At 41.3% G+C, this 26,634-nt stretch overlaps 1 protein-coding gene across 3 annotated transcripts; it reads left to right on the top strand.

The window, feature by feature from the left end:
* The first annotated feature begins 566 nt into the window (after nucleotides 1-566).
* Nucleotides 567-26,044, top strand: NXPE3 (neurexophilin and PC-esterase domain family member 3). Of its 3 annotated transcripts, none has more exons than XM_030953770.1 (7): nucleotides 567-584; nucleotides 2,659-2,707; nucleotides 4,793-5,005; nucleotides 12,584-13,344; nucleotides 14,971-15,044; nucleotides 18,195-18,401; nucleotides 19,261-26,044. In XM_030953770.1, the coding sequence occupies exons 3-7, from the start codon at nucleotides 4,913-4,915 to the stop codon at nucleotides 19,809-19,811; spliced, it is 1,686 nt and encodes a 561-aa protein (XP_030809630.1). In that variant the 5' UTR covers nucleotides 567-584; nucleotides 2,659-2,707; nucleotides 4,793-4,912; the 3' UTR covers nucleotides 19,812-26,044. The 3 variants fall into 3 exon arrangements, with proteins under 3 accessions (XP_030809630.1, XP_030809613.1, XP_030809622.1); XM_030953753.1 differs by lacking the exon at nucleotides 567-584 and adding an exon at nucleotides 1,402-1,498; XM_030953762.1 differs by lacking the exon at nucleotides 567-584 and having other exon boundaries at nucleotides 1,796-2,707.
* Nucleotides 26,045-26,634: the final 590 nt, after the last annotated feature.

The following is a 26,634-nucleotide window of genomic DNA, read 5'->3' as shown; positions in this document are numbered from 1 at the left end:
TAGAAAGGCATATTTAATTCATTATTAGGCCTTCATCAAGACTAACTATAATGATAACTGAAGAATTTATGGAGAGAAGTAGTGGGGGGGATCACTTCCCATCTCTGAGGGGAGGTGAAATGTAAAATGTGGCAAAAGATAGCATGGCAGTACCTATTTCCTTAGATGTGACAGGTTTTCTCAGCGTTGTCACCTTCCATACCTTCACCCCCAACATCACTCCAGATATATTAAGAGATGGGATAATGCTTGGCATTCAGCACACAAGTTTTGCCTTGGGTTGCACTTTGAGCTGCAGGGTATGTAGGGGAATTTGATGCACTGCATGGCTCATGAGGCAAGAGTGGAGAGAAATGACACTGCTGCAGAACTTATAGACTTTGTGTAGTGAGAGGGAAAAAAATCAGTACCAATTATCTTTCAAAATACTGTCTTTTTAATGTGTTCTGCTTGTACAGCCAGATGGCTTTCAATTCTTGACCTATAGTGTATAATAGAAATAAAAGCTGGTGCCTGTTGAGATTTTCCTTTCTATCTCTACCAGGTAACTGCTGTTGTAAGATGAAGAAAGAAGAAAAATAGAGGTAAGATCTTCAAAATAGCTATGGCTGGGGCAGAAGGCAGAAGTAGGCAATTTCTAATGGCTAAAATACTGTGTTCACAAGAACATTTCAGCTGCTCTGTCTTGTTTCTGGTTTTAAGCAACCCACATATTCCTTAGTGAAAATAAGCTCAAGCCCTTAAGCTGTATTCATACAAAGAACTTCTGGCAGGTGAGTGTTTTGGCATTCCCAAACTCACGCAGCGTTTACAAGTGTTTACAGAACTAATTGCAGGTGTCCTGCAGATTGAAAGTGCCACCCGGCTCTGGTGCACGGTGCGAAGCTCAGCACTGACTGTGTCACGTTCTCATCAAGCATCTTGAAGTCCTGCCCTCAATGCAGCTGCGTTTGCCCGGTTCGGCTGTGCCGGGCCGTGCCTGCATCCCCCGCTCAGCCCCTGCAGCTGCTCTGGGTCCAGGGTCTCCTTTCACAACCTTCTCTCTGTCCAAGACGCCGCCTCTGCTGCTTCCTGCTCCGTTCGCCCTCAGGCTCGGCAGCGTTTGAGCTGCAATGGTTCGTGTCAGAGCCTTCTCCCTTGGCTGGGGACCGTGGCGATGCCACCCAGGCCATAGCGCTTGGCGCCGCGTCACCCTCCCATATGCTGCTTTCCTAGGCTTCACCTGCCGTGGCTCAAAAATTACAGGGACTTTGGTGTTGTTTTTGTTGGGTTTTGTGTCTGTTTCCCTTTCCATGGCCCCTTCCTAGCACAGAGGCTGCGGCAGCTGCGGCGGGGCCAGCGCCGCTATCGGGGCGGGGCGGGAGGAGGTGCGGCGGCCGCTGCCGCTGTGTGAGGGGCGGGCAGGAGGGAGGGGCGGCGGGAGCCGGGCTTTTACAGCCAGCGCCTCCGGGCCGGGGGCGAGGCCGCCGCCTGGCCCGGGGGAGCGCCGGGGGCTGCGGTGAGGGGGCGCGGGCGGCGCGGCCTGGCGCGGCTCGTCTGGGGAGCGGGGGAAAGGAAAGCCCGGCGCGGTAGCCGGAGGGCGGCGGGCCCGGGGACGCTGGGGGAGGCCCGGGGCGGGAGGCGGGTGCGGGGTCCAGAGGCTGGCGGATGCCCTGCTCCGATCCCCCGCGGCCGGGGCCGGGTCCGCCCGCCCGCAGGGCCGCGCTGCCCGCGCCGCTCGGGTGCAGCGAGGCGGCGGCTGAAGGAGCTTCCTGCCGGTCCAGGGGTGCCTTGTGCCGCTCCCCGGCACGCCGGGGCTGCCTTGTGCCGCTCCCCGGGGATGCCCATCCCGCGGCATCCTAAAAGTACCTTTGAGGCAATAAAGCGGAGCTGTGCGGCTCGCACTGCCGGCAGCGGTGCTTCCTGCTCGCTGCCCCCGTCCCTGGCCCGGTGGTGCGGGTCCGGTCCCGTGTTCCGCGGGGGCTGCGGCGCTGCCCTGGGATATCAGCGGGCTGGGGGCCGCCAGCTCCCCGTGCCCCGGGGACCAGGGCGGAATCTGCGGCAAACAGCAGCAAATCTGTTTTTCCGTGCTGGCAGCTGGGCGAGCATCAAGCCCCTGTGCCCCAGTGACATGGTTTGGGCATCGCCAGAGGTAGCGGCTCCTCTGTGCCTCGGAGATCTGCATGGCAGAATTTGGAGAGGTTGCACTCATACCTGCCTTTGTAACGCTGCTGGCTCAGAGAGCTGTGGGGATAGAGAGCTGACAGTAATTGACAACTTGTAAAAAAACCCAAAGCAACAATCCTGTAATGGAGCATGCGGTGTAATTTAATGACGTATTCATAAAAATGTCATTAAATCCGTTTTTGTTTTTAACATTGGGTAAAATGGGGCTTGTGGTAACATGGAACAAAGCTGAGAGAAGTAATACTTAGCAATAAATAGCAGAAAATTCAAGTGCACAACATTGAAGTTTAAAAGAATAAAATACCTCAACAAAATCTTCTAATTGTAGAAATACTTCTAATTGTAGAAACTAAAGTGATTTTACAGTTAAAAAGTTGTAACTGCCATTCTATTTTATGCCACTGTAAGCAAACCAACAATGTATAAATTTTACTAAGACATATTTGTGTGTGTTTCTATAAATATATTTATTTTTAATGTATTGTTTCCAAGGTTATGGGCCTTTTGTGTGGATGGCTTCAGAGAACATTTCAGGAGTAGGGTGAGTCCTAAGGCTTTTTGGTGTATTTATGGGCTTCCCTTATACAAAATATGAACAGGATCAATAGTTCACCAATTGTGATGAAACTAGTAGTATAGTAAGCCTTTAGCATAAAGAAAGCTCTAAACCTGTACATTTAAATTACACATGTATTAGGGCATGTGACATCTGCACAATACAGAAAAAAATTGACTAAAAATATATATAGTTTTGACTATATATATTTGACTAAAAATTTGACTAATATATATATATATATATATATATGGAAAAGTGTTTGTGGTATTTTTAGGCATCTAAAATTACATCTGAAATTTTAGGCATATGAAATTACATTTTCAATGTCTTGTGCTTTTCAGAGATGTGGAAAGAATTCTCAGCAACAGAATTGAAAATTCTGGTTTTGTCTAATGTATTTGTTTTTCTTCCTCAAATGGACATATTTGTCCTTAAATTAGCATTTTCATGTACTCTAGGTATATTTAGTATCAATTTATGACCCAAGCTGCTGTTTTATGCAAATTTCATATTAGTGCAGAACTGTTTTCCAACAAAGCTGCATTTTTTTGGCATTTTGACTTTCACTTTAATGGATGTCTTGCTCTTTCAATGCTAGTTCATTGGTCAGAAATGCAATCTCTCTAATTCTCAGCAAAGCATTTGAAGTTATAATCCCTATAATCCTTGTAAAGCAATTTGATGTGTGGTCTATTTTGAGGCTGTCCTGGTTATACCAGTAATGTATTTCAGTTTTCTAGCCTGTATTCATTTGATAAATAAGTTTTTAATCTTGATATTTAATGTTTCATTGTGTTTCATTTAAATTTACACAGCATTTTTCATATAGTCTTAAAATTATAGGTACTATGTATTATATCTTAATTGTATAAATTCTCAGTTATACTATTTATGGAAAGTTATACCAAGTTTATATAATCGTTTGATTCTGTTGTTGCACTTGGTTCATGGTTGTATGAGTAATGCTGCTTTGAGGATGTTTGGTTTGGAGAGATTGGTGTCTTTTGAGTGTCTCTTCTTGCCATCTGTTTTCTGTTTCCAAGTTTAGAGCTTCTGCAAGAACAGTACCATTTTGTTTGCAAAAAGACTGCCTCAAAATTGTCCTTCTCTGAAAGAAAGGAAGGCTTAAGAGTCATTCTGAGCAAGCATTGAGAACTTTATCAGTGGCTGTAAAGTCTGTGATTTTATAGCAGATCAGTCATCAAGCAACCTTAAAGGAATGATATTTTATGAAAGTTAAGTTTATGAAAGACAGTACTATTATTACATTTAAAGAACCAGAAACACCAAATCACAACACATTGTATTCTTTCCAGAAGTTTATTTCTTTATTTTTTAGAGCTGCATATGAGTACCTGAGATAAAAGCAATGATAAAAAAGCAGAACGGGGAGATGTAATGTAATGTTACAGATGGTGCATGAAGTTAAATTTTAGTGCTTTTGACTCTCTTAGGTATCTCCTCTTTAATGCTACAGTTGATTTATTTTTCCCCTCTTCTCAAGCAGAAGACTGGAGGAAGTAAGTTTTACCTTGCTTATCCAAATTTGTTTCAGACACCAGTGTTTAATAACAACTTACCATTAAGTTGTGTAAACAGGTAAATGAGACATGTCTAAACCCACAAGTTTCTGCTATAAAAGTTAATGAGAGATGTCCAAATCCACAAGTTTCTGCTATAAAAGTTAATGGGAGATGTCCAAACCCATGAATTTCTGTTTCAGTCTGGATAGTGGTGGTGTGGCCTAACAGATAAATAGGGTGATGGTAATTTGTTTTGGTCTTTTTGATTGCCAGAATGAAATCTTGCACTCTTCTTTTGCATTTTGTTTTGGTATCCACTGCAGGTGAGACCAGCTTTATGATTAAGGTTTGCTTTGGCAGATCCAAGAGAATTATGTAACATGATAGATAACGGTGTTCAGATTATATAAATAATATAAAAATAATCTCTTTTGACTGTTCTGTTGTGCTGGTTATTGCCCCACCATTTGTAAGCTTTCAGTGCAAAACTTGACTTCTAGTAACTTTCTGAGACTTAATACAGTTTTTATAAATGCATTTGCAGGAATGAAGTGGAAGCCAGCTGAATTCTCTTGTGCCCTGCTGAGACGAAATGACATTCACATTTGTGGTGAATGGAAGCCATGGCAATGTGTAACATGGGAGGGAAAGGCACGGATGGACCATGTGGCGTGACTCGTTCAGACTGCAGCTCTTCTGCCTGCTCATGGCAGTGCTGGCTGTTGTGGTGCTGGTCCATAACTTTTTCCAGTTAGAGGTAAGTGGAGCCTGTTTCTTCTCCAAGATGGCTTGAGCAACATTATTGGCTTCTGAGTGTGAGGTTAGAATTGTCTGACTGACAGCATTTAGCTATAAATTGGAATCACAGAAAATTCATAGTTGAAGGCATGTCTGGAGGTATTTAATCCAACACCCTCCTAAAAAGGCTAGCATCAGAGTTAGCTTGGATTGCAACCGGGTGTTTTGACTTTCAACCATATTCAAGGACACTCATATTTCACGACCTACCTAGGCAACCTGTTGCAATGCTGCATCCCTCTTGGAGGGAAGAATGTTTGCCTTAAGTGCAACAAGTAGTTGCCTTTTATCCTATTGGAGTGTTGGAACTTTAACTCCAGTTCCTCTGTGACTCCCCTGTGGTTAGTGACAGACTGCAGTGAGGCTCCCTTTTGGTCTTCTCTAGAATTAAAAAAAGATGCTTTGGTTCCCTTAGTGTCATTCCAGTTCCCTAAGCATCTCAAGGGTTCTTAGCTGGTCTTGCCAGCTTTACTCTGGCATGGGTTGTCTGAAAACCAGACACAGTTGTCTAGGTGTGGCTTCACCATGGTCTAATTGAGGAGAACTCTAACTTTGCTCAATCACCTGGTTAGGATCTTGTTAATTCTTTGCCACAATGCTGTGCTGCTGACACGTGGTGAGTTTGCTGTCTCCTGGAATCCCTAGGTCTTTTTCTGCAGAGCTGTTACTAGCTTGTTCATCTCCAGCCTGTCTGATGCAATTTTTGTTTACCTTTCCCCTTTTCCCTGTGCTGTATCTGTCTTGCATATTTCTTCATTTTACTTCTCACTTCAGTGCAGAGGTACTTTCAAACTGCTTAGTCAGTAAGGCCAGATTAAAGTCGAGGATGAGGATGTGTCTGCAGGAGCCCTGGAGGCTGACCCTGCCCACTGGCTGCCTGCCTGGCCAGGTATTCCAGTGCTGCATTTGGTGGATGAGCATGGTAATGGTTAGCCTAACACCTTGTTAAATTATAGCTGTCCTTTGTGCATGTCAGCCAGTCAGTAAATGCTTTATGCTTTTAAGTTGTGTATATGCTGCTTGCAGAATATTCCTTCCTCCTGGCTAGTGATGCCCAGATGAAATGATCCAAAAGAGGAGCTGTGTGGCCCTCACCCCACACAAAATACAATTGAATTGGAAGAGGATCATGTAATGGTAAGGAAGATGTTTGGGAAGTCTAAAACCACAAATGATTCAGGATCAATAACTGAAGAATGAGTGTTTGTTATATATTCCAGTACTAGTGGGCACATTAAATAAAAACTGCAGAGGCTGATTTTAAAGGAAGCAGGGATATTTTTTTTAAGGATTGCAGCAAAGCTGCAGAAGCTTTTGCAGCAAGTCTTTGTAGTTACTAAATGCATATATTCAAAAACTGGATGAATGCACAGAAGAAAAGTCCATTGGGGGTACTAGATCTTAAGATATTTACCCTGGTGTTTAAGAAATCTAAACCATAAAGGGCTAAAAAGTGTGTTAAGTCTACAGGAGGAAATGGCACAGCATGTTCAGTTTGTTTTCTTTTCCTATATAGCGGCTGTTGGAAACTACTGGCAATCAAAAGATTGTGTTTGATGGACTTTTCGTTCAAGTTAGCATGATCCATTTTGTTTGTAGGAGGTAGCTTTTGTTTTCTCCTTCTGTGGTTTTATTTTGTTTTGGGTTTTGACCTAGGATGTTGCCTGAGGAGTGTTGATATTTAGAATCTTAAACTGTTTTCTTTCTATTTTAAAATTACATTTCTTGGAGAAAAGGGCTCTGCCAGTGCTTCGAGAGTAAAATGGAAAATGCAGGTTGGGTGTTCACTCTGTGCTTTTTCTGGGCACTGTCCATGATAAGTTTCTTTATGACTTTGTTGCCCTTTGCATATCTGCTATTCTAACCTCAGTTAAGTATTGTGTTCCTGATAAATCTTTACGCTATGACGTGCAACTCTAACCACTTTTGTTGTCATGACTTTTCTGAATGGACCTGCTCCTGTATTTGTCTTGGCTCAGTTTTCCAGGCAGTCTAATATAGGCATTTATGCTGATTCTTTTCAGTCAGAGATCAAAGCCAGAAAAAATCTTATAACACTTTCACAGAATATCTGTGACCAAATCTGTTCAGGCTCTGGAAGGAGACCTTATTGTTGGTTACTGTTGAGAATGTGTTTGTAAGTGCATCAGACATACTTCTCATCCCTAAATCACCCAACCTAGCTGGCTAAAGCTCAAGATCTAAGGCAATTGTCAGCTAGTGTCCCTTCTTTTTTGCTTTAGGATTTTATACCTTTTCATGTTGGAATGTTTCCTCTTAATTTCTTAAACTACTAATGACACCCTCCCAGTAGTCATACCCATGTCAGAATTTTACTTTTCTTATCTTGTGTTTAAAAACCCAACAAGCTGTCCACAAAAAGTTTGGTAGCCTGCTTATTATTTATTTTGCTTTTTGTTATGGAATAACTATTCCCTTGAGGTCACATAGTTGATCATACAGTACCAGAAGAAATGTGATTTTATTTTATTAGAATTTTTTTTTCTGTGAATATAGCCAGACAGATAAAATGTTCAGTAATTTTTTGAGAAGTATCAGGATGTTGCCCAAACATCATGCTCTCAGGATGCAGGAGGGTTTGTGTATTTGTACCAGTGGCCTTTAGGGTGACAGAACCACTTTGGGATTGGTTGTGAGTGCTATTTTATTTAAAAGCACCTAGAAGAGAGAGTCTGTGGGTGAGAAGGGACGTTTCTTGCCAGGACAGTGACAGATAGCTGAAACTGAACAAAAGAACTATGTAACATAGTTTTAAATTCTTGCTGCTAAACTGCAGGTGCCTACAAAAGATAACTTTATCTTATTCCAATTATTTCTGGAACATTTGACTGCCAGGTGATGGCTTTTGAGGACTGGCTTTGACACTTAGAGTAGTTTAGCAGCCCCTCAGTGCTGTGAGATGGTAATGATAGAGAATTTTGATTTCGTATCCGTCATAGACAACAAATAAAGTACCTTGAGTATAAAATTGCTGAATATAAGATGACTGACCTTTCAGAAATTGATATTTGTTCCGATTCAGGTGCTGTCTCCTGGAACTGTTATTTCCCCACTGTGCCTGTTGCCTGGGAATCTCCTGTGCAGTTTCCTGTTCTAGTGGCAGTGACTTAGGCAGGTTTGCAGCAGCTGTTGAGGCCAAGGCAGGAGTTAACAGCTGGTGGAAGATACTGGGCTTTGAGGTGGAGTTCCCCGTTTTCAGCAGCGATGGAAATACTCAATGTTTTCATCAGCCACCTACACTGTGGTGTTTAACTGAGTACAGGTGTTCATTGCAGATCTTCCCAAGTACTCTGTGACCCATCTAGAGTATCTTTGAGAGCATTATTGCCTGGGTTAATCTATATGTTGTACCTAATTTTTGCTTAGTTGGCGGTGAGAATGCCAAAAGCTGAGGAGATGAGCTGAAACTTCCATTAGTTCTCATAAAAATACATTTTCATTTTTTTCTTTTTTATGACATCTCTAATGCAGGAACTGCTAGTGGATTTATTTGTGCTTAGCTGACATGTAATCTCTTCTGTCCTGCCTGTGTTACTTGGCAGACAGCCATTAAATTACTTTGTGGTCACATTTGGGTTCTGATCAGCTTCAAAATGTGGTAAATTAAAAAAAAAATCTAGAAAAAAACCCCAAAAAAGCAGAAAAAACTAAACAAACTCCTCCCACACAAACAAAAAAACTCTCGAACCCAACAAACAAACAAACAACGCCCCTTGGGAATTGCACTTTAAATACATGACACCATGAATGGAGTATACATGGAAATAAGCAAAGCAGGTGTTATCCAACATGGAGCCTGTCATCAACACTAAAAGAATCTGTGTCATAAAGGAAGAGCACTCTTGAGAAATCCTCTCTATCTGCTTTTCATAAAGGAACTTTGTTTAGTTTAGCTACTAACTACAACAGAAAGCCCCCCATTCTGCACAGTCTCAGTATGACAACAGAGAGGAGCCAGAGAGATTTGGAAACGCCAAGAGGGAGTAGGAAATGAAGTGGGGAAAACTAAGCTAATTATTTACCTCAGAACAGGCCTTGTGTTTTTGTAGGGGCAGGGGAACTTAAGTACTTGTTTGGAGCTGAGCCTGGGAAACACTTAAGAAAGGAAGATGGTTTGGAAAGCTTTTGTTTTCCAGTCAGGGATCTTTGGTGTCTTAATTGACTCTGAAGCTTCTTCTGCCTTTACTGGCAAAGAGAATCTGTGCAATATTTTATCCTGTGAATAGCATATATGGTCTAGCTTATTTTCACACATAAGCTTGTATGCAACAATATAGTGTCCTAGTTGGGCTTGAAAGAGGGCTGTAAAGATGAACAAGGATGCTGGAGAAAGAATGCTCCTTCAGGATGTTGAAGAAGCTCTGCTTTTACCTTCATGGAGCTTCCCCCTCAGGCCCTTTGAAGATAGACTGAGGAAATATTTGTGGTAGGATCTGTTCTGCTTAGTGGGACATAACCTGGAGATGTTGAAGTGACAGTGCATGTCCTTGTTCTCAGCTGCATACAAGTGAAGAGCTTTGGCCTTATGCTCTGCTAAAAGTCTGTGTAGGTGGACTGATTTGGAGCCATCAAACCATACTCTGAATGAGTTTGTTGGCTGTCGAATCTGTGGTTCTCCCATCATCCATACAAAGACAACTAAATAAACTATTTAGTACAATACAACAGTTGGCTTGGTGTTCTCTGCACCCTTTCCCACTGAAAGATAGAGGTATGCCTCTGGAAAGACTTCAGAAAGCCTAGCTGGGCCAGAAATGGCATCTCTACATCTCTGACAGAAAGACTGTGTTAAAAACCCCGAGGAAATTTATAGAAGATTAAAATTAGGGATGCATCAGTTTATAAGCTGTCTTAGATGACCATCTCTTCTTAATTTGAAAGGATTTTCCCATGTCCACCAACCCAAAGTACCACCCATTGAAGAACCAACTGAAAACCAGAAACTTTCTATTGGGAACTTACACTGAAAACAACAATTAATCCTAGCACATATTCTCCCTTTCCACCCCTCTTTAGGAAAATACATAAATATTTATGCTGAGACATTGTTGCTGGCTTATTGGATGCATCAAAATATATAGCTGAGTTTTAAAAATATTTCCATGCAGTATTTTCTGTTATATATATATATATATATTTATGCATGAACAAGTGAAGGGAAGAAGTTGTGAAGGTATCCAAAAATAGAAACTTGGCTTAATTCAAGAATGCATGTAGGTAAGCTTTAAAGTAGAACTGTGCCTGAGATTCACTCTGAGCTTTGGCTGAAATTTACTGGACTAATAAAAGTAATGTGCAGCATACATCTGCAGCTTGGCTTGCTGTGATGGAAAACAAAAATAATTATGAATTATGGCCTTCAGGGAAAATTTATTAAATCTTGTGTGGGGCTATAAAACAGAAGCAAAAGCTTCTATTGTGATGTTAACATCTGGTGTATAGATGGGTATATGTAAATTTATGTTTTAGAGCTACAGTGTAGCAATTTACAGTTTCAGGTTTTATAGTTAACTTGGATATCAAACAAAGATTTTGTGTATCCATCCTACATCCTCATGTGCTCATCCTCTTACTTTAAAGCTGATCAAAACCAATTTATGTCACAGACTTCAAAAGCCTGTATGTTTTTATTGCTTGTTAGTTTTACCTTTCTTCTAAATAAGTATGTTGAATCTCAGTGTGGCTCAAATGATTTTAAGACACTGCTGATATTTCCATGGCCTAAGAAAGGTTTATAACAATGAATAAAGCATTAATATGAGTGTTGTGATTTTAGTACAAGACATTTAAAAGTAGTTAGCAGTGAGTAATTAGTTAAGGAGGAAGTAAATGGAAAACACTGAAGTATTGGTAAGTAGAATGGTATTTTTAAAGATTTCAAATAATGTAGTTTGGATCTTTTAGCAATCTTTCAAATCTAAATGAGCATATAATCTGATGCTATGTGAATGGTACACTGTATAATTTAAATCTTTTCTTGAAAAACTATTTTCCTTCTTTATGAAATAGAATTATGAATAAGTTCTACTACATATACCTGGTAATTAATTGCTCATTAACTGTTGATTTTGTGTCTATTTGAAGAGGTTTTTCTTAATTTGCTGATTAGAAATCTCATGGGTACCTCTGGCATCTTAGATTGCTATTTTTAAAATTTTCCTAATGCAAACCAGCAAAATTATGTGATGTCATAAAGAAGATGGTATCTGCAGTCATTTGCATGCAAATACAGTTTGGGACACTGATATTTTTGCACAAAATACAGTTTTATTAAGTTGCAGCAGAAGCCCCCTCTCTTAGTTTAGTTTTGTATTTAAGTATTTTAATTTATAAACTCTTGTGTGATTAGGGGATGCTTTGCTTGCTGTTTCATTTGGTGCTAGAAGCAGCTGTATATAGATTTTAAAATCTTACAAATAAGATTTATGAATAAGCAGGAGTTTGGTCCTAGCTTGTCCTGTACTATTTTACTGGCTCACTGGCTCATGAATTCATTGTCCCAGGAGGATCTGGGCTTTTGTTCTTTTATTTCTTTTAATGTGTACACTACAGGGAAACATGCATTTCAGATAATTGGCCGAGAAGAGATGTGAGTGTGACCAGATAAATGAGTGCAGCTGCCACATGCAGTAAACCTCTCTGGAAGGCATGTGCAGGGGTGCATCAGCTTAACCTTCAATGTAACATCTCAAAGAAAACCTATTTCCCTGCATTACATGGGGCAGCTATTAGAACTCATGGTGCCCCAAGACTAAAATGTTACTGCAGAAGAAAAGGAAGCATGAGTTACAATTGAATCATCCAACCTTTTTGTGGGGGTGTTCGCAGGGGTCCCAGGACAAGGGAAGAGATGAGAATCTTGGCTCCATGTTTGAGAAGGCTGATTTATTATTTTATGATATACATTCTATTAAAAGAAAATAATATATTAAAATTATACTAAAAGAATAGAAGAAAGGATTTCGTCAGAAGGCTAGCAAGGAATAGAAAGGAATGAATAATAAAAGCTTCTGACTCTCAGAGAGTCTGAGCCAGCTGACTGTGATTGGCCATTAATTAGAAACAACCAACATGGACCAATCAAAGATGCACCTGTTGCATTCCACAGCAGCAGATAATTATTGTTTACATTTCGTTTCTGAGGCCTCTCAGCTTCTCAGGAGAAAAAATCCTAGCAAAAGGATTTTTCATAAAATGTGTCTGTGACACCTTTTGTCATTTGTTTTCACATTGCTGATATTTGGAGCGTGTACTGGTAGCTGAAACATACATTGGATGTATGCTCTTTAAATGCTTGTTTGCCAAAGCAGGATAACTACAGCTTGCCCACCTGTTTCCTTAGAAATCTCGTGGTCAAAGTAACAGATTTGGGTCTTCTAGTGAAGTTGCTTCATTTGGTCAGCTTCAAAGCTCTGTAAAGCAAAGCTCAGTTCTTGGGATTGTTTCCCAACAAAGCATCCATTATTCCCAGTGTTTCATTTCACAGCACAGCTTCAGGTCATCTTTTTCTCCCCAGCACCTGGATGATGACACAGTTTCAGGATCGAATTGGATAACAGAAAACAATGTCCAGCATTCTCTGTCCCAGACAGCCAAAACCACCAGGAAGCCTTACTGTGGGTACACGGAGCAGACCTTGTCCAAACGGGAACAAGCGGAGCAGGAATCCTTGCTTGCTGCAATACAGTGGCCAAAGCCCCCTGATGGCAAAATCCCCTTTGCACAGAGCACTGATCCCACACACAGTGACTTTGTGATTGTGAAACCCAGCAGGTTCTTCAAGGTGGGTGATCAGTTGGAGGTACTCGTTCGTATGAAGGATTTCCAAGGAAAACCCAAGCAGTATGGTGGAGACTATTTACAAGCACGAATTCACTCTCCTGGGCTGAAAGCTGGAGCAGCAGGAAGGATTGTAGATTGCCACAATGGCCTTTACAAAGTCTTCTTTACCTTGCTTTGGCCGGGAGAGGTCAAAGTTTCTGTGTCACTTGTCCATCCGAGTGAAGCCATCCAAGTCCTCCTGCGTTTGCGGGAGGAAAGGCCGGACAGAGTCTATTTCAAAAGCTCCTTCAAGTCTGGGAGGTATTCAGAGACTACAGAGTGCAACGTTTGCTTGCCTGCAGGTCTCCCAGTCTGTAACTTCACAGATCTCTACACGGGTGAGCCATGGTTCTGTTACAAGCCTCGAAAACTGTCCTGTGCCAGCCGAATCAACCATGCCAAAGGTGGATATCTGAAAGGTCTTCTGACACAAGAGGAAAGCCTCTTTTTCCAAAGGTTTGTATGTTGTTGGATTTATGTATATTCAGTCAAGTTGTTTTGTTTGGTTTTTTTAATATGAACATTAGCCAATTGCTTAAATATGACACAGAGCCTTAGAGGAGGAGTATTTCTGCAGGACCAGGTGTTTGGTATTAGTTGTTGAATAGTGTGTTCTCCTCCATTCAGCTGTGCAAAAATCTTAGCAATCTTAAAGAAACTTGGCATGTAGTTCTCTTTCTGTGCTTTGAATTCAACCCTGCTGAATTTCACAAAAGCATGCTGTCTAAATCTGGTGGTGGTTTGGGGGACTGTTTCCTTATTTTCTGTTTCCATACCCGCACTTGCAATATTAATAACAATGCTTTGAGAAGTATTTTTGTCCAAATCTAAACTACCCAAAAAGGATCCAGGTTTTAGGCTCATTTTCACAGAAATTACCAATTGTTTTTGTCCTCGTCAAAGATTGTCTTAAATGTGTTCCTTGTTGCTCAATATGACTTTCAAATCATATAAACAATTTTCATAAAGGAAACACCTGGTAGAACAAATTGCTGAGCAATACCCATGCAAATGGAAATGATCTGTGTATGTTATTTCAAGTGTCAAACTAAATTAGTTTCACAGTCATATTTTATTTCTGCATTCAGCATTAAAAAAACCCCAAACCATCTCTTATTGCCTGTGTATGTGTGAAAGAACTGCTTCTGTATGAAATTACACAGCTGAATTTAGATAAAGTTAGTCACTGTGTAGTGTCAGAGTTGTAGATGTAGGCTAATGCCTTGCTCTCCAACAAAGATGTTGTAGGAAAGTCTTTTGGCACTACGTTCACTTGAGGTTTAAATTGGGAAAGATTTTAGGGTAGCAGCTCCAAATAGTGTAATTTAGGAAAGTATGTGTGCATGTTCATAACCAAGACCAGAAATAAAAAGCAAGCTTCAGTGGGGTTTTTTTTGGCTCTTCTATATCAAGTTTGTAAATGGGTCATTTGACTTTCTGTGTCTCTGCCAGTCCACCTGTAAAATATAGCTTATATTTATTATGGTGATGTTTCCATATGGGAATGGGAAAGGTGTTTTTCTTGGTTTAGTTTTGATTGTTTATTTGTTTGTTTGTTTCATTCAGCTCTGAGATCCTTGACCGAAGTGGCTTAAAGAAATTCCAAATAATTTATTGCTTAGATGGAGGAAAAAAAATAGACAAGGATTCTCTTCAAAACAGTAGCAAAAACAGAACAAGTTCTCAGTATTACTCAGCTGGGAGCTGCTGCTGTGGCCCTGTACCCTTGTAGTGGTTTGTCCCCACAAGTTCTGCAAGCTGGGAACATCTTTGGGGCAAATCCCCAAAAGCTTCCTGCAGACCTCTGACAGCCTGACTGCTTTATTGAGATTTGTGTTAGTACAAGCTTGCACAAGATTTGTGTCAGTGCCATGAAATTTTGAATTTGGATCGAGAATAGCAATGATGGTCTCAAAGTAAATGTGGAATGAATTCAGCTGTAGGAAGTAGAGTAAACTTAGAGTAAAAATTTGTAGTACTGTGTGCTTGTTTGAAGTGGAGTAAGAAAAAAAAAGAGATTAATACTACTTCCAAGTTTCACCATAACTTACAAATATTTCTGTGTTCATTTTTTTGTTCAAGTGATGTGAATATCAAAAGGCCAATACTCTCCAGTGGACCTGATTCAGTCATTGTAAAGCCCAAGGCATTTACAGGTAAGGTGAACTGCATAAGATTCTTGTTTGTAATTCATAATTCCATTTATAAAAAGAACAACGGGCATCAAATAATAATTTGGGGATTTTTTAACATGGCAAAAAAATCAGTATCAGATTTCTATTGAGATGATGAAGGCTTTTGGGTGTTAATACAAGTTCAGAAATACTGAATTTTTTTTTCTGAAATTACATACATAAATGGGATTATTAGCAAAAGAAGAGAGAACTTTGTTCTCTTGCCAAAAATGCCTTTTATTTCCCCTAGCGTTTACTTACAGTGTAAAATGTCTTAGAGTAACTGCTTACCAAACTCTCAATCTAATGAAAACAGCTGTGTGGTGTTTCTTAATTTCTTTCTTTGTTAAGAATGTTGTCTAACAGATTTTGATAACTTGCTTTTAAGTATTACTATAATTTGTGTTACCACAGGATGTCAGAATCTACAGTTCTGGACCAGAACCTAATTGTTCTGTGCCCTTTCTAAGAACAGAACAAAGACAGTCTGTACTAAAATGAACTCAGATTTTATCTCATTCATAACCAAAAGCAAGCTTTTTATGCTTCTAAAAAGTCTGCATAAAATGTGATACACAGAGAATTATTTCTTAAATGAAAACTTTTCATATTTGTTTTTCATAAGGTTATAAGAGACTTTTAAGGTAGAGTTACTGACATGAGCAATAAAGTCTGAACAGAAGGCATCTTAGGGCATTTCTTGCCTTTAGTTTTACTGTTCACTAAAAAAATACAGTTCTGCTGCTAGATTTGCAGCATTTTACCCTCCACCTCTTTTCTTTGTCCAGATCCTTTAGCTGATGTGTTTCTGTTGCTTTTTTCATCCTGTGTGCTTCCTGGCAGAAACTGCTGCAAATTCAAAATCTGATTGCCACCCTTCTTCCAGGAGCTAAGAATGATCAAAGCCTGCTTATTATGTCCTGACAATTAATGCTGAGTTATAAAGGGTGGATACGCCTAGCGCATTTCCTCAGGGAAATTCCTTCCAAGTACAGCCATCTCTGAATAAATAAACTGAACTCATTGCTATAATGCTCATGAATGTGTGGATTGGTTAGGACTGATGATACACACAAACTCTTTGTTCTGCTGTTGTTCTTTTTGTACAGATTTTTCTGTGTGGTGGTAAATGTAGATCAAGTTTTTAAAAACATTTCTTTTTCTGAAATACAAGTTTTTATTTCTATCCTTGCTTTTTAATTTCAGATTGGAGCTTTTATTCTCTTTTATAAAATCTCAAAATAAGGGCCAATTCTGAATTCTGGGCCAAATGTGGTATGATACTATACACAGACTTGATTTACTGTGGGGCACCAACAAGTTGTTCTAGTACCACTCTTATCTATATAAAAGTATCCATCTAAAAGGTAAATAATTGAATTGCTTTTGCATCAAAACGTAGAATCAAACAAACTCAAGTTCTGAATTCACATTCTGAATTAGTATTTAAATGCATGGCCATGTGAAGGCTTCTTTTTCCCTTCCTCCCGTTAATAAATATTAGATGAGTTCACATTATTAGCTAGTTTGTTTTTTTTCTTCCTTGTTTCTGCTGTCAGGTTTAAAGAATCATCCAGAGAATTTTCTGATGGCTTTGTTTTGTGGTAATTGTGATTATATTATTTGTGTTATAAAAATGTAATTGTATAGTAGTTTGCTTTTTAGTGTTCCTATGAGGTCTGAGGAGGTTATCATCCTCTAATACAGCATGCAGAGGGTATTGAATAGAAAAAGAGCAATTAAAAATGCTTATTAGGAAAGATGGTTATGGTTGGTTCTATCTGTGTTATAATGAAGCATCTATCAGAGGATGCTTTTGGGCCTTGGAATTCCACTGTTTGTACTTTTACATCATTCAAACAGTCCCTGGCATGATTTTGGCCAAGGCAAGGTGTGCTTTATCAAGCAGCTGTAAGTTATGACAGGGCATGGACTGTTCTTAGCAGTCCCCACACCAAGGTGAGTAGAAGTGTCTAAACAGCTGGAAGTGTCTGCTCCATGCAGCTGGTGTTTGTGCTGGGGAGGATCTCCATGCTTGTTCAGTTGAGGTATTTGAATACACAAATGGCAAAGGAGGAACTTGAAACAGCCTTACAGAACTTTGATGTACCAATATCACCCTGGTTACTAAGAGAAATATGGCAATATTTGGCTGATATAACCATGAGGTTGCAGTTTCTCTTCCTGTAATCTCCTGTTATCCTGATACCTTTGCTTGTAAGGTATTGCTCAACTTCTGCAAGTGAAAAGGGCATCCCTATGGAGCAGAGCTTCCCTGATGTGTAGTTGCCCCTCAGGGAGCTGCCTGTCCCAGGCAGTAAATGGGGGGAGGGGGCTGGATAGCGGAGAGAAAGTAAGAAATCCATGGAATTAGAGACTCTCTTAATTATCATATTCAAACGGCACATACACCATTTTTTCTCATAGCTTCAATTCTAGCATTTTCTGGGTTTGGAGGCTTTATAGTTGAGACTTAACTCGGCACTGTAGAAGAGTTATGTGTAATTCCGTAGGAGTAGTTCTTTGGGGGTTTGTTTCGGTCTTTTTGGGGGTTTTGTTGGTTTGTTTTGGGGTTTGTTGGATGTTTCTCTGGGTGTTGCCAGGCTGCCCTCGTTTTTGGTGGGTTGTTTCGGTTTTTTTGGATGTTTTTCTGGGCGTTGCCAGGCTGTCCACCGAGGGTCGGTGTCCCCGCCGAGCAGCTCTGCAGTGCGCGGGCCGGCCGCTGGAGGGCAGCAGCGCGCCGCGGCAGGGCGGCCGCCGCGCTGGATCCGCAGCGGGACGGGGAGGATGCTCCGCCGGCCTCCTGCCTCCGCTCCTCTGCAGCGGGACGGGGAGGATGCTCCGCCGGCCTCCTGCCTCCGCTCCCTCTGCAGCGGGACGGGGAGGATGCTCCGCCGGCCTCCTGCCTCCGCTCCTTCTGCCGGGCAAACACCCGCCGCTGAGCACCTCTAGTGCACGGAGAAAGGTGGCAGATACGTTTTTACATTAGCGGCAGAGATACCGTTTAATTTAAACCAAGTTGAACTATGATCGGCCACCCAGCTCTTGTCAGCAGTCGCTGACTACATGTCGGTGAAGATTATGGAGGCTGCTTTGGTTGCATGTTAATTTCAAAGGATTTTTCTCTTCCAGATTCAAGCAGTATGGGCAGAGCTGAAGATCCCACAGCTTCCCCTTCTGGTTATTATTATGAAGACCAGTGGAGGTCCAGAACACATTGGATCCATAATTTTAACAAATCAGATGATATAACTGAGTGCTTACAAGGAAAAGTAATCCACTTGTTTGGAGACTCTACAATAAGGCAGTGGTTTGAATATTTGACAGCATTTGTTCCAGGTAATTTTTTGTTATTTAGCTTTGTCCTTAAGGACCCTTACAAAACTTTATTTCTCACATCTCAGACACGGAGCTGGTTTTACTGAGTGACAGTGACAAAACAAAGGAAGAGGAAAGACAAAACCTCATCATAAGCCCTGCAGACAGCCAAATGTTTGAGCAGTCACTGAAAACATGTAGGTCTTGTAAATGGGGCCACCAGGTATCTGCAAAGTTGCCCTTGTAACAGGACTGCTGCTGTGGTTGTGAGTTAAGGTGGCAGGAAATCACTTGGGTTGCCTTTGTAAGGCCTTACAGCACCCCAGTCACAGGAGAGATTTTGGAATGAAGTAGCAAATTACCTCCATTGTTATTTATAGGTTTTGGGGCCCTTTTCATTATTCAAGTTACTTAAGTAGAAGAATTTCAGTAGGCAATTAAATATTCCTGCCTTGCTCATCCCTTTCCCCTGAACCACTTCAGTTGTATTGGAATACAGTCTTTGAGCTGCCTTAATTCCTACAACTTGATGTAATCTTTAAATTTAGTGGAGTCCTAAAATTACTAGGAGGGTTCTTGTGAACCCTGGATTCAGAGAGTAAAAATGACTATTTGGAAAATTTATTTTTTACTAGAGAGAAGGAAATAGTTTGGCAAACATGGAAAAGGCATTGCCAGCCTTATGAAATCCAAATGTGCTGTCCTGCAGCACCCATAAACTCCACTCTGAAAAATGATGCTCACCTTCTGTTTAGTTTTAGAGTTCTTTGAAATATGGTCAGGTTTCCTTATCTACTCCTGCTTTGCCCTGTGCTCTGAGCATCTTGTTGACAGCTTGAAGTTCTTAGTCTTTTGCTAACGCTTGCTCCTGGGCTTTCAGATCTGGTGGAATTTAACCTGGGCAGCCCTAAGAACGTGGGCCCTTTCATGTCGGTGGACCTGAAGCACAACATCCTGCTGAAGTTCCGCTGCCACGGGCCGCCCATCCGCTTCTCCACCGTGTTCAGCAGCGAGCTGCGCTACATCGCCAACGAGCTCAACAGCATCGTGGGTGGCAGGAACACCGTCATTGCCATCACCATCTGGTCCCACTTCAGCACCTTCCCCGTGGAGGTGTACATCCGCCGCCTCAGGAACATCCGCAGGGCCGTTCTGCAGCTGCTGGACCGCAGCCCCAAGACCATGATCGTCATCAGAACCGCCAACGTGCAGGAGCTTGGGCCGGAAGTGAGCCTCTTCAACAGTGACTGGTATTCCTTTCAGCTCGATTCTGTCATGAGGAAAATGTTCTCAGGAATTGCTGTGCACTTTGTGGATGCTTGGGAGATGTCTGTGGCTCATTACTTGCCACATAACCTGCACCCTAATGAAATAATTGTTAAGAATCAAATAGATGCGTTTTTATCTTATGTGTGCCCTCTGCAAACTTAGCACAAGTAGGTATCCTTATGTCGCCTTTTGCTATAGCCCAAGTACAGTGGCTCTTTTGAGCTGTGGAATGAGGCTGGACGATACGGAGGAACTCTGGGTACTGTACTTGCATGCGGGATAAGTAGGGTGGCCTTAAAGTCTGGGTAGCTGTGAAAGGGTGGTAAAGAGGAGTTGACTCTTCAGGCCATATCTTCCTGCAAGGTTGATTCCTTCAAGCTTATCACTCATACCTGAGATTATTAGAGAGCACCTTAAATTAAATTGGCAGGATTCAATAAGAGACTATTTGGGTTATTAGCTTTACTAGTTATCTGCACTGTATGCCTAATATAATCCATGTGACACTGATTCTGTTGCCAGGGTCTTGTTGCTCAGAACAGTGTGTGAAACCTAGGAAGGATTTTGGGAATGGTCTTTCTCTCAGCATTCCAGAGCTTAAGGGATGTCTCCTCCACCTGTGTGTCAGAGAAACACAGTGTCTTGTTTCAAAGTCCTAATTAGAAATGTGAAGGGAGTGTACCAAAGCCACCAATAAAGAAGCACAATCACAATAGCTGTAGAATTAAGTCATGAAATATTTGCTGAAATTTAATTGAGCAGCCTAGTAAGGTACCTTTGTTGTTTACAGATGGCTGCTAAATAGTGCAAATAGCCACTATTTTAGTTTGGTTTCTTGTGCTGCTGAATTTCTTTTGAGCTTTGATACACTGTCTACTCCTTGATTTATCATTAGTGACCATATGTGTGTTTTGTGACCTCAGCGAAAACACTGTCTCAGGCAGTTTCTGCAAGTTCAAGTTGCAGGCTTGCCTACTTGAAGCTTAAAGCATTTGGCAGTGAAAGTGTTTCATTTAGCAGTGAAAGTGTTTCATTTGCCAATGAAAGTGTTTCCATTGCCTGCGAGCTGCAGCCATTCCCTTACGGTCCTGCGAAGGCGGGCTGCCCTCTGGTGTGTCCTTCATACCCTGAGTCTGGACGGGGAGCCGAGTGACCTGAGAGCCCCTGGTGTGCTTTGGCAGTGGTGGTCAAGGCCACACAGTGACTCCTCTTCAGGGTCTGGCAGTTCTGTCATTTCTTCATGAACTCCACTGCTGCCAATACAAAAGGTGGCACACCCTGCGCCCAAAAGCTGAGCGTGCCCAGAGTTGCCCCCACACATCTGCTTGGCACAGACCCAGGTTTGCTGGGCTGACAGCTGGTGGCTCTCTGCCTCCCGGCGTGGCATTTACTGCTGCTTACTTGATTGAGCCTGTCTACAGTTTTAACTAGAAGCACTTTGAAAACAGTTTGTGATGAAGTCAACTCCCAAATTAAACAGCAGAGAAGTGTTCCATGCTGTCTTATCTTTGGTCCCACTCAGGCCAAAGCCAGTCTTCACTGGCTTGTGTCAAAACCAAGTTGAGTCTTTGTGAGCAAACGGAGAAGATTAATAAGGCAAATTGACAGGTTGCACAGAGTAAAATTATCAAAATAATTTTATGTTAAAAAAAGTTTCACTCCTTGTTAGGTTTGCTGCTCTCCTAAGGAACTTTGTGCTCTTATTGCCGGAGCCCTAAGAGAGCCAATGCTGCCAGCTACAGCAACAGTCTTTCTTCTTGTGTTCATTTTAAAGGGCAACTGAGAAGTAGTTTAAAAACAAATAGAAATGATTTTAGCATGTAAAAGGCATCAGTACTATCCATCTATAAACTTTACAATTTAAAAATGTTTAAACATGTCTGGAGGGATTGTGTACACTGAAATGGCACCTATTCTTAGCTTTTCAAATCAGCAGTTAAGAGGTCCAATTTGCTGGTTCCTACTGCCAACTGCCTCACACAGCATCTGCCCATACATTAGTGTTAGGTAACTATTGCTTACTTTAATATGGTAATGGCAATTTATCCTCTACTGAAAAGAGGCCACACCAATTCAGGTCTGGGAAAGTAAACTACCACAATGAAAAATGAACTTTCATCTTTTCCAGTTGTGATTTTTATAATAGGTAAAGGCTTTCATCCTGAATAACAACTCTATCCTAATAATACTCATGGAAATAGGACTTCAGACTTCTTTGAAGGAAACTACTGAATTTGTGGACTGACCATTAGGTTTAACTCATAAAGCCATATTGTGTGTGAAAATGTTGTGGCTGCATGTGTCCTCTTTGGGTGTTGTAGTGCTTGCTACTGCTCCTCAACAGCCGCTTTATATCACTGTTAGCTACCAAGCACAGAGAGAGAAGAAAATATTCTTTTGAGTGCTTTGACAGTTGAGAAAGAAAGAACAGAACTGCTATTAGAAAAGGTGTCTAATTGCCTTCTGGTAGAACCTCATCCTTTAGATAATTAGATTAATTTTTTAACAACAGATGAACTAACTTATCGGTAATGAACTTCAGGGAAATTGCCAGTTGGTTTAGAATGAGGCTCAAGATTTTATTTTTTGGGCTCTGAAATAGGGAAGAGAAATGAAGAATCTGAGGATTTGCCTGTGTTTAGGGACACTGTGCTTTTAGATGTCATTCAGGTGATCTATGAACAGTTTTGCATTTCTCTTGTTACCAACTATCTCATCATATTGAGTTGTGTATGTATGGGATATGCAAACACAGAAGCAATAAAATATTTTAAAATCAGTTTCTTTAAACTTCTAAATGGATTTTAATAGGGACTTAGGTTAAGGTGTTGGTTATTTTTGAAGTTACTTAATGTGAAACAGGACTGGAAAAGAATTTCTCAGCATCTGTTAAGTATCTTCCTCAACACATAAAAAATTAATTTACAAGATTTTCAAAGCCTTGTCTTCCCTTTCTTTGCATTTTCTTCCTTTGAAAGGAAGACATTGTATTATTTTTTATATTTTCATTCTTGTACTGATAATTTTGATTATTAGTCTTTCATTAGATATTTATTTTTTAATTTCTTCATTTAAAATCCAGCTCTCTCAAATTCCAGTGAAAGAAACTACTTTTATTGTTTTTATTAGAAGATTTCAGAGTCATTTATTTATAATGTAAGTAAACTCCATTTTATATATATTAGTGTTGCACTGTAATATTTTGAATCTTGTTTCTCACGTGTATATTCTTAGGCTGATTTCTTCCTTCTAGAAATTTAGTAAAAATGTTAGTTGAATTGTTGATGAGAAGGGAGGATGAAAAGCAAAAGCTTCCCTTTTGTCAAGTTTTCAGTTGCTTCTAATTTCATCTGCAAATGTAGCACTGCTTCATGAGATTTAATTACCATTTTTCATTGCTTTACTTGTTATAGGTAAGCAATTAAACATGGAAACTTTGCTTACCACAAGTGTTTGTACAACTTTTTATGTACTGCAGGTGACAATTTCATGGGTACATGACAAAGATGAAGGTTTGAAGTTGCCTTCTAGAGGAGTGGAGGATGCTGGGGTTTTGCTTTGGTTTTGTTGCAGAAGTGTGCAATAGAACATTCTTACCTTCATGACAGTTTAAGTAATAGCAAAAAACTTCAGACACAAATGTGTTTTTCATTTTTAAAGCACCTACTCCTTAAGTCCAGATAATATATATTTAGGCTGTTTGGAAGGCTCTTACTCTCTGTTGGGAGCAGTGAAGAACTCTGTATGTTAGAGAAAGAACTTGTTTTCAAAGAACTTGTTTTTTTCTAATATATGTATGTTATTGTAATGCTTACAATATACAGAAGGCTCTACTGTCTTGTTTCCTGATGCAATCAGAAAAACAATTTAAATAGCCAAAAAGCTCAGAGAATGAAAAGTTCCTAATAAAGAGGGCAAGTTTACTTGAACCATTTAATCTGATTTAGTCTCAGTTTATCTTGTTTGCTGCAACCACATGTCTTTTATATTTTTATAGCTGCATAGTAATTCCCTTAGTTTTACCTATTATATTGTGTGCTGTGTGTTGGGTAGGAGTTTCACGCTATGGTTTATAGATTAAATTCACTCTAAGTAATTTTTTTAATGTGATTTATATTTGGAGAGGGGTGATCTGTGCCTGACATGAGACCTAGCACTGAAGCACCCTGATGTTTATCTCTGTTGGTGTGTCAGGCCTGACATATAATAAAAGCTCGTACATAATCTAGGCTTCCTTCTTTGAGGGTTTTTGCAGCCTGACTGACCCACAGGACATCCTTAAACCACTTCATTTTAAAAAAGGGTGAAGGCATGGTCATTGCTTCTCTATCTTATGAACAGTTTTTACTTAAATGATGGAAGAAAAATTTAGGAGATGCATCCTGTGAGTCAGTCGGAGTGTTCAAGGGCTGTAGGGCATCCTACAGTGGTGGCTCTGTGTCCACTGCCCCGTGAGCCCAAGGGCTGCTGTGTGTGCAGGGTCATGGCACAGGGAGAGCGTTGGCTGCCTGGCACACACTGGGGAGTCTCTTGGATGGCCCAAGGGGGGAGGATTTGGGGAATGTCCACTGGCTTGCCTTGGAGTTAGCTTGCAGCCAGGGTTCTCAGCTGGGAAAGTAGCAAACAGGGCACAATGCCCTTTGTGCTGTTCCTGACGTAGATAGCCAAAAATATCCTGTTTGACCAGGCTAAAAATCCCTGAATGACAAAGTCCTGACAGCTAGGAGAGAGTGCTGAGGCACTATTGCCAAGTATTTGTTCTGGTTCTTTGTTCCCCTCTCATTCCGTGCTGACTGCTGAAGGGGACAGGGTAGGGCAAGGGCCAGGGGTGTGATCTGGGTGCTGCTCTCACATTCCTGCTGAGCACAGAGCTGGGGCCATGGCCCAGCCTGCTCTGGCCAGTCCCAACAGCCCCGAGGGGACACGGCAAAGGCAAAGCAGCTTCTTCCCAGCATTTAGCTCTGGAAACTGTACTGAAGCGTGCTGCCACCATGTCCAACCTACATCAGCCTTCACTCAGCCAAAAATGCATGAGAGAGGCTACAAAGTATGAGCTGTTTTTCAGTGTGGTGTTAGGTCAGGCCCCAGGCTTCTTCAGAGGGGAAATGAGAGTGATGAGTAGCACAGAGAGGGGAAGCAAAAAAGTAGGACATGGTTAAGGAGAAACAACACACAAAGGACTTGGTCTGTGACACCAAGGAGAGGAAGAAGGTCAGGGATTTGGTCATGTGGAGATGTATTGCCTTTGGAAATCACAATTGTGTGGGACAGACTCACTCCTCTGAGAACACACATAGATGTGTTGCTCCACATGTTTTAAAAAAGGAACAGTTTTTCCCACCTAGGCTGCTCACCCACCTCTTCCTCTATGCCCCTGACAGCTATGACACAGCAATCATGTTATTAGGTACAGTTCCAAACTCTGCCTGCAGTTGGTTTGAAGCCATGGGTACTGTGTTCTCACATGACTGTGGATGTGACAGGTATCATAGCTGGGGAACTTTTTAAAAGAAACCCAAAGCATTTGTAATCAAGCTAAGGAGGAGTGCACAGGCAGGTTTTCATCATGTGCCAAGTGCACCTCAGGGCTATGGTGACTCAGAGGAGGCATGTAACTTGCCTGAGATGGCAGGTTGCTTGGCAAGGGCAGGGGCTTGAGCCTCATCCATCAGACACAGAGACAGGAGGCTCACCAGGGCTGGCAAAAAGCCAAGACTACATGGTTTCTGATCTGGTTGGAATGGGGCTTCTTGTGTTCATCCCATGGTTTAGCCCTGCATCGCCAGTTAACAGTGTATAAGGTAACTTCTAACATTAGCTGTTCAATTTACGGTGCAAGATCAATGTGTTTGAAACCAGGGAAATGTTTTATGTACTTGAATCTGGATCTTTGAGTCTTCCTGAATTGTTAATTCATCACAGTGCTTGTCACCTGGATCTGAACTCTCATGTAGGGGAACCTAGCTTGTATCTAGGCAGTGATTCCAAAATCCTGTCCTAATTACTGTGTCCTTCACTGTTGGTGTTCCTAGCCTCTTGTGGGCATATTCAGTAACCTTCTGGTCTGCTCTGTGAGTCTGTCATGGTGAATTGTACAGGAGCTTCTCTGCTTGGAAGGGGAAAGAGGGATTTTGTGGGGGAATGCTAGAGAATTGAGTGTGTGAGTTACTTTCTGTGAGCCCCAGATGCAGAGTGAGCAAGTCACTACAGCTAAGTGAAAGTGCAATGTGCCCTCCCCCACATCCCAACTCTGTCAGCTTGGGCTTAATAGATTAATCCCTTAATGAATGTGGCCAGAAAAGGGCTTTGAGGTGCTGAAAAAGAGGCTGGGATGACTCTCAAATGAAAAACATAAGCCACAACATATTTGTCTTGGTGGTGGTTTGTTTTCTAACTCCTGCATAGTTTGTGTTTTGAAAACAAATGTCACAAATACCACTGAGGCTCTTTGATTTGAAGTTTGTGAGTGAAATCAGTTGATGACATAGATTTGATAACTCTTAGATTGAAGACTATGCTTCAGAGGATTATTTTTTTCCCCCAAATATTCTTTTAAATGTGCTTTTTTATCCTAAGCCACAAAAGAATCAAGAGGAGTAAACTTTACCAGGCTGGAATAGTATATCTCAAGTTACTTCTTTCTGCAACGTTAAGAAGTGTCTGTGGTCTGAGAGCAAGACATGCTGTGGCAGTCAGTGTTCTCTGGGTCAGCCATCCATTAAACATTTTGTCCCCTCCAATTTTTACTCTCTCCTTCCCTGGTCAGTTCTGAAAATGGACGAGTGCTTTTCACCTTTTGCCCTTGTGCTTGGGCCCTCTGGAGGCAACTGCTGTTTTTTTGGTTCAGTTTGGTACAAGGCTGTCCCTTTGCTCCCTAGATCTCTGCTGCAGGCTGTTTACAATGAAAGGAGTATTTATATGACAAGGACTATTCCTCTGCTGTGGGCTGGCAGCTCCCTCTGAAGGACCTCACAGAAGAGCTTCT

The sequence above is a fragment of the Camarhynchus parvulus genome, chromosome 1 (assembly GCF_901933205.1).
Source record: "Camarhynchus parvulus chromosome 1, STF_HiC, whole genome shotgun sequence".
NCBI lineage: Eukaryota > Metazoa > Chordata > Aves > Passeriformes > Thraupidae > Camarhynchus > Camarhynchus parvulus.
The sequence above is the reverse complement of the archived record's forward strand: the minus strand, read 5'-3'. Positions and strand labels throughout refer to the sequence as shown.

Coding starts and splice junctions, on each gene's coding strand:
- NXPE3 (XM_030953770.1), top strand. CDS start 4,913: ATGTGGCGTGACTCGTTCAGACTGCAGCTCTTCTGCCTGCTCATGGCA. Junction 5,006..12,583: donor ATAACTTTTTCCAGTTAGAG/GTAAGTGGAGCC, acceptor TTTTCTCCCCAG/CACCTGGATGATGACACAGT. Junction 13,345..14,970: donor GAAAGCCTCTTTTTCCAAAG/GTTTGTATGTTG, acceptor TTTTTGTTCAAG/TGATGTGAATATCAAAAGGC.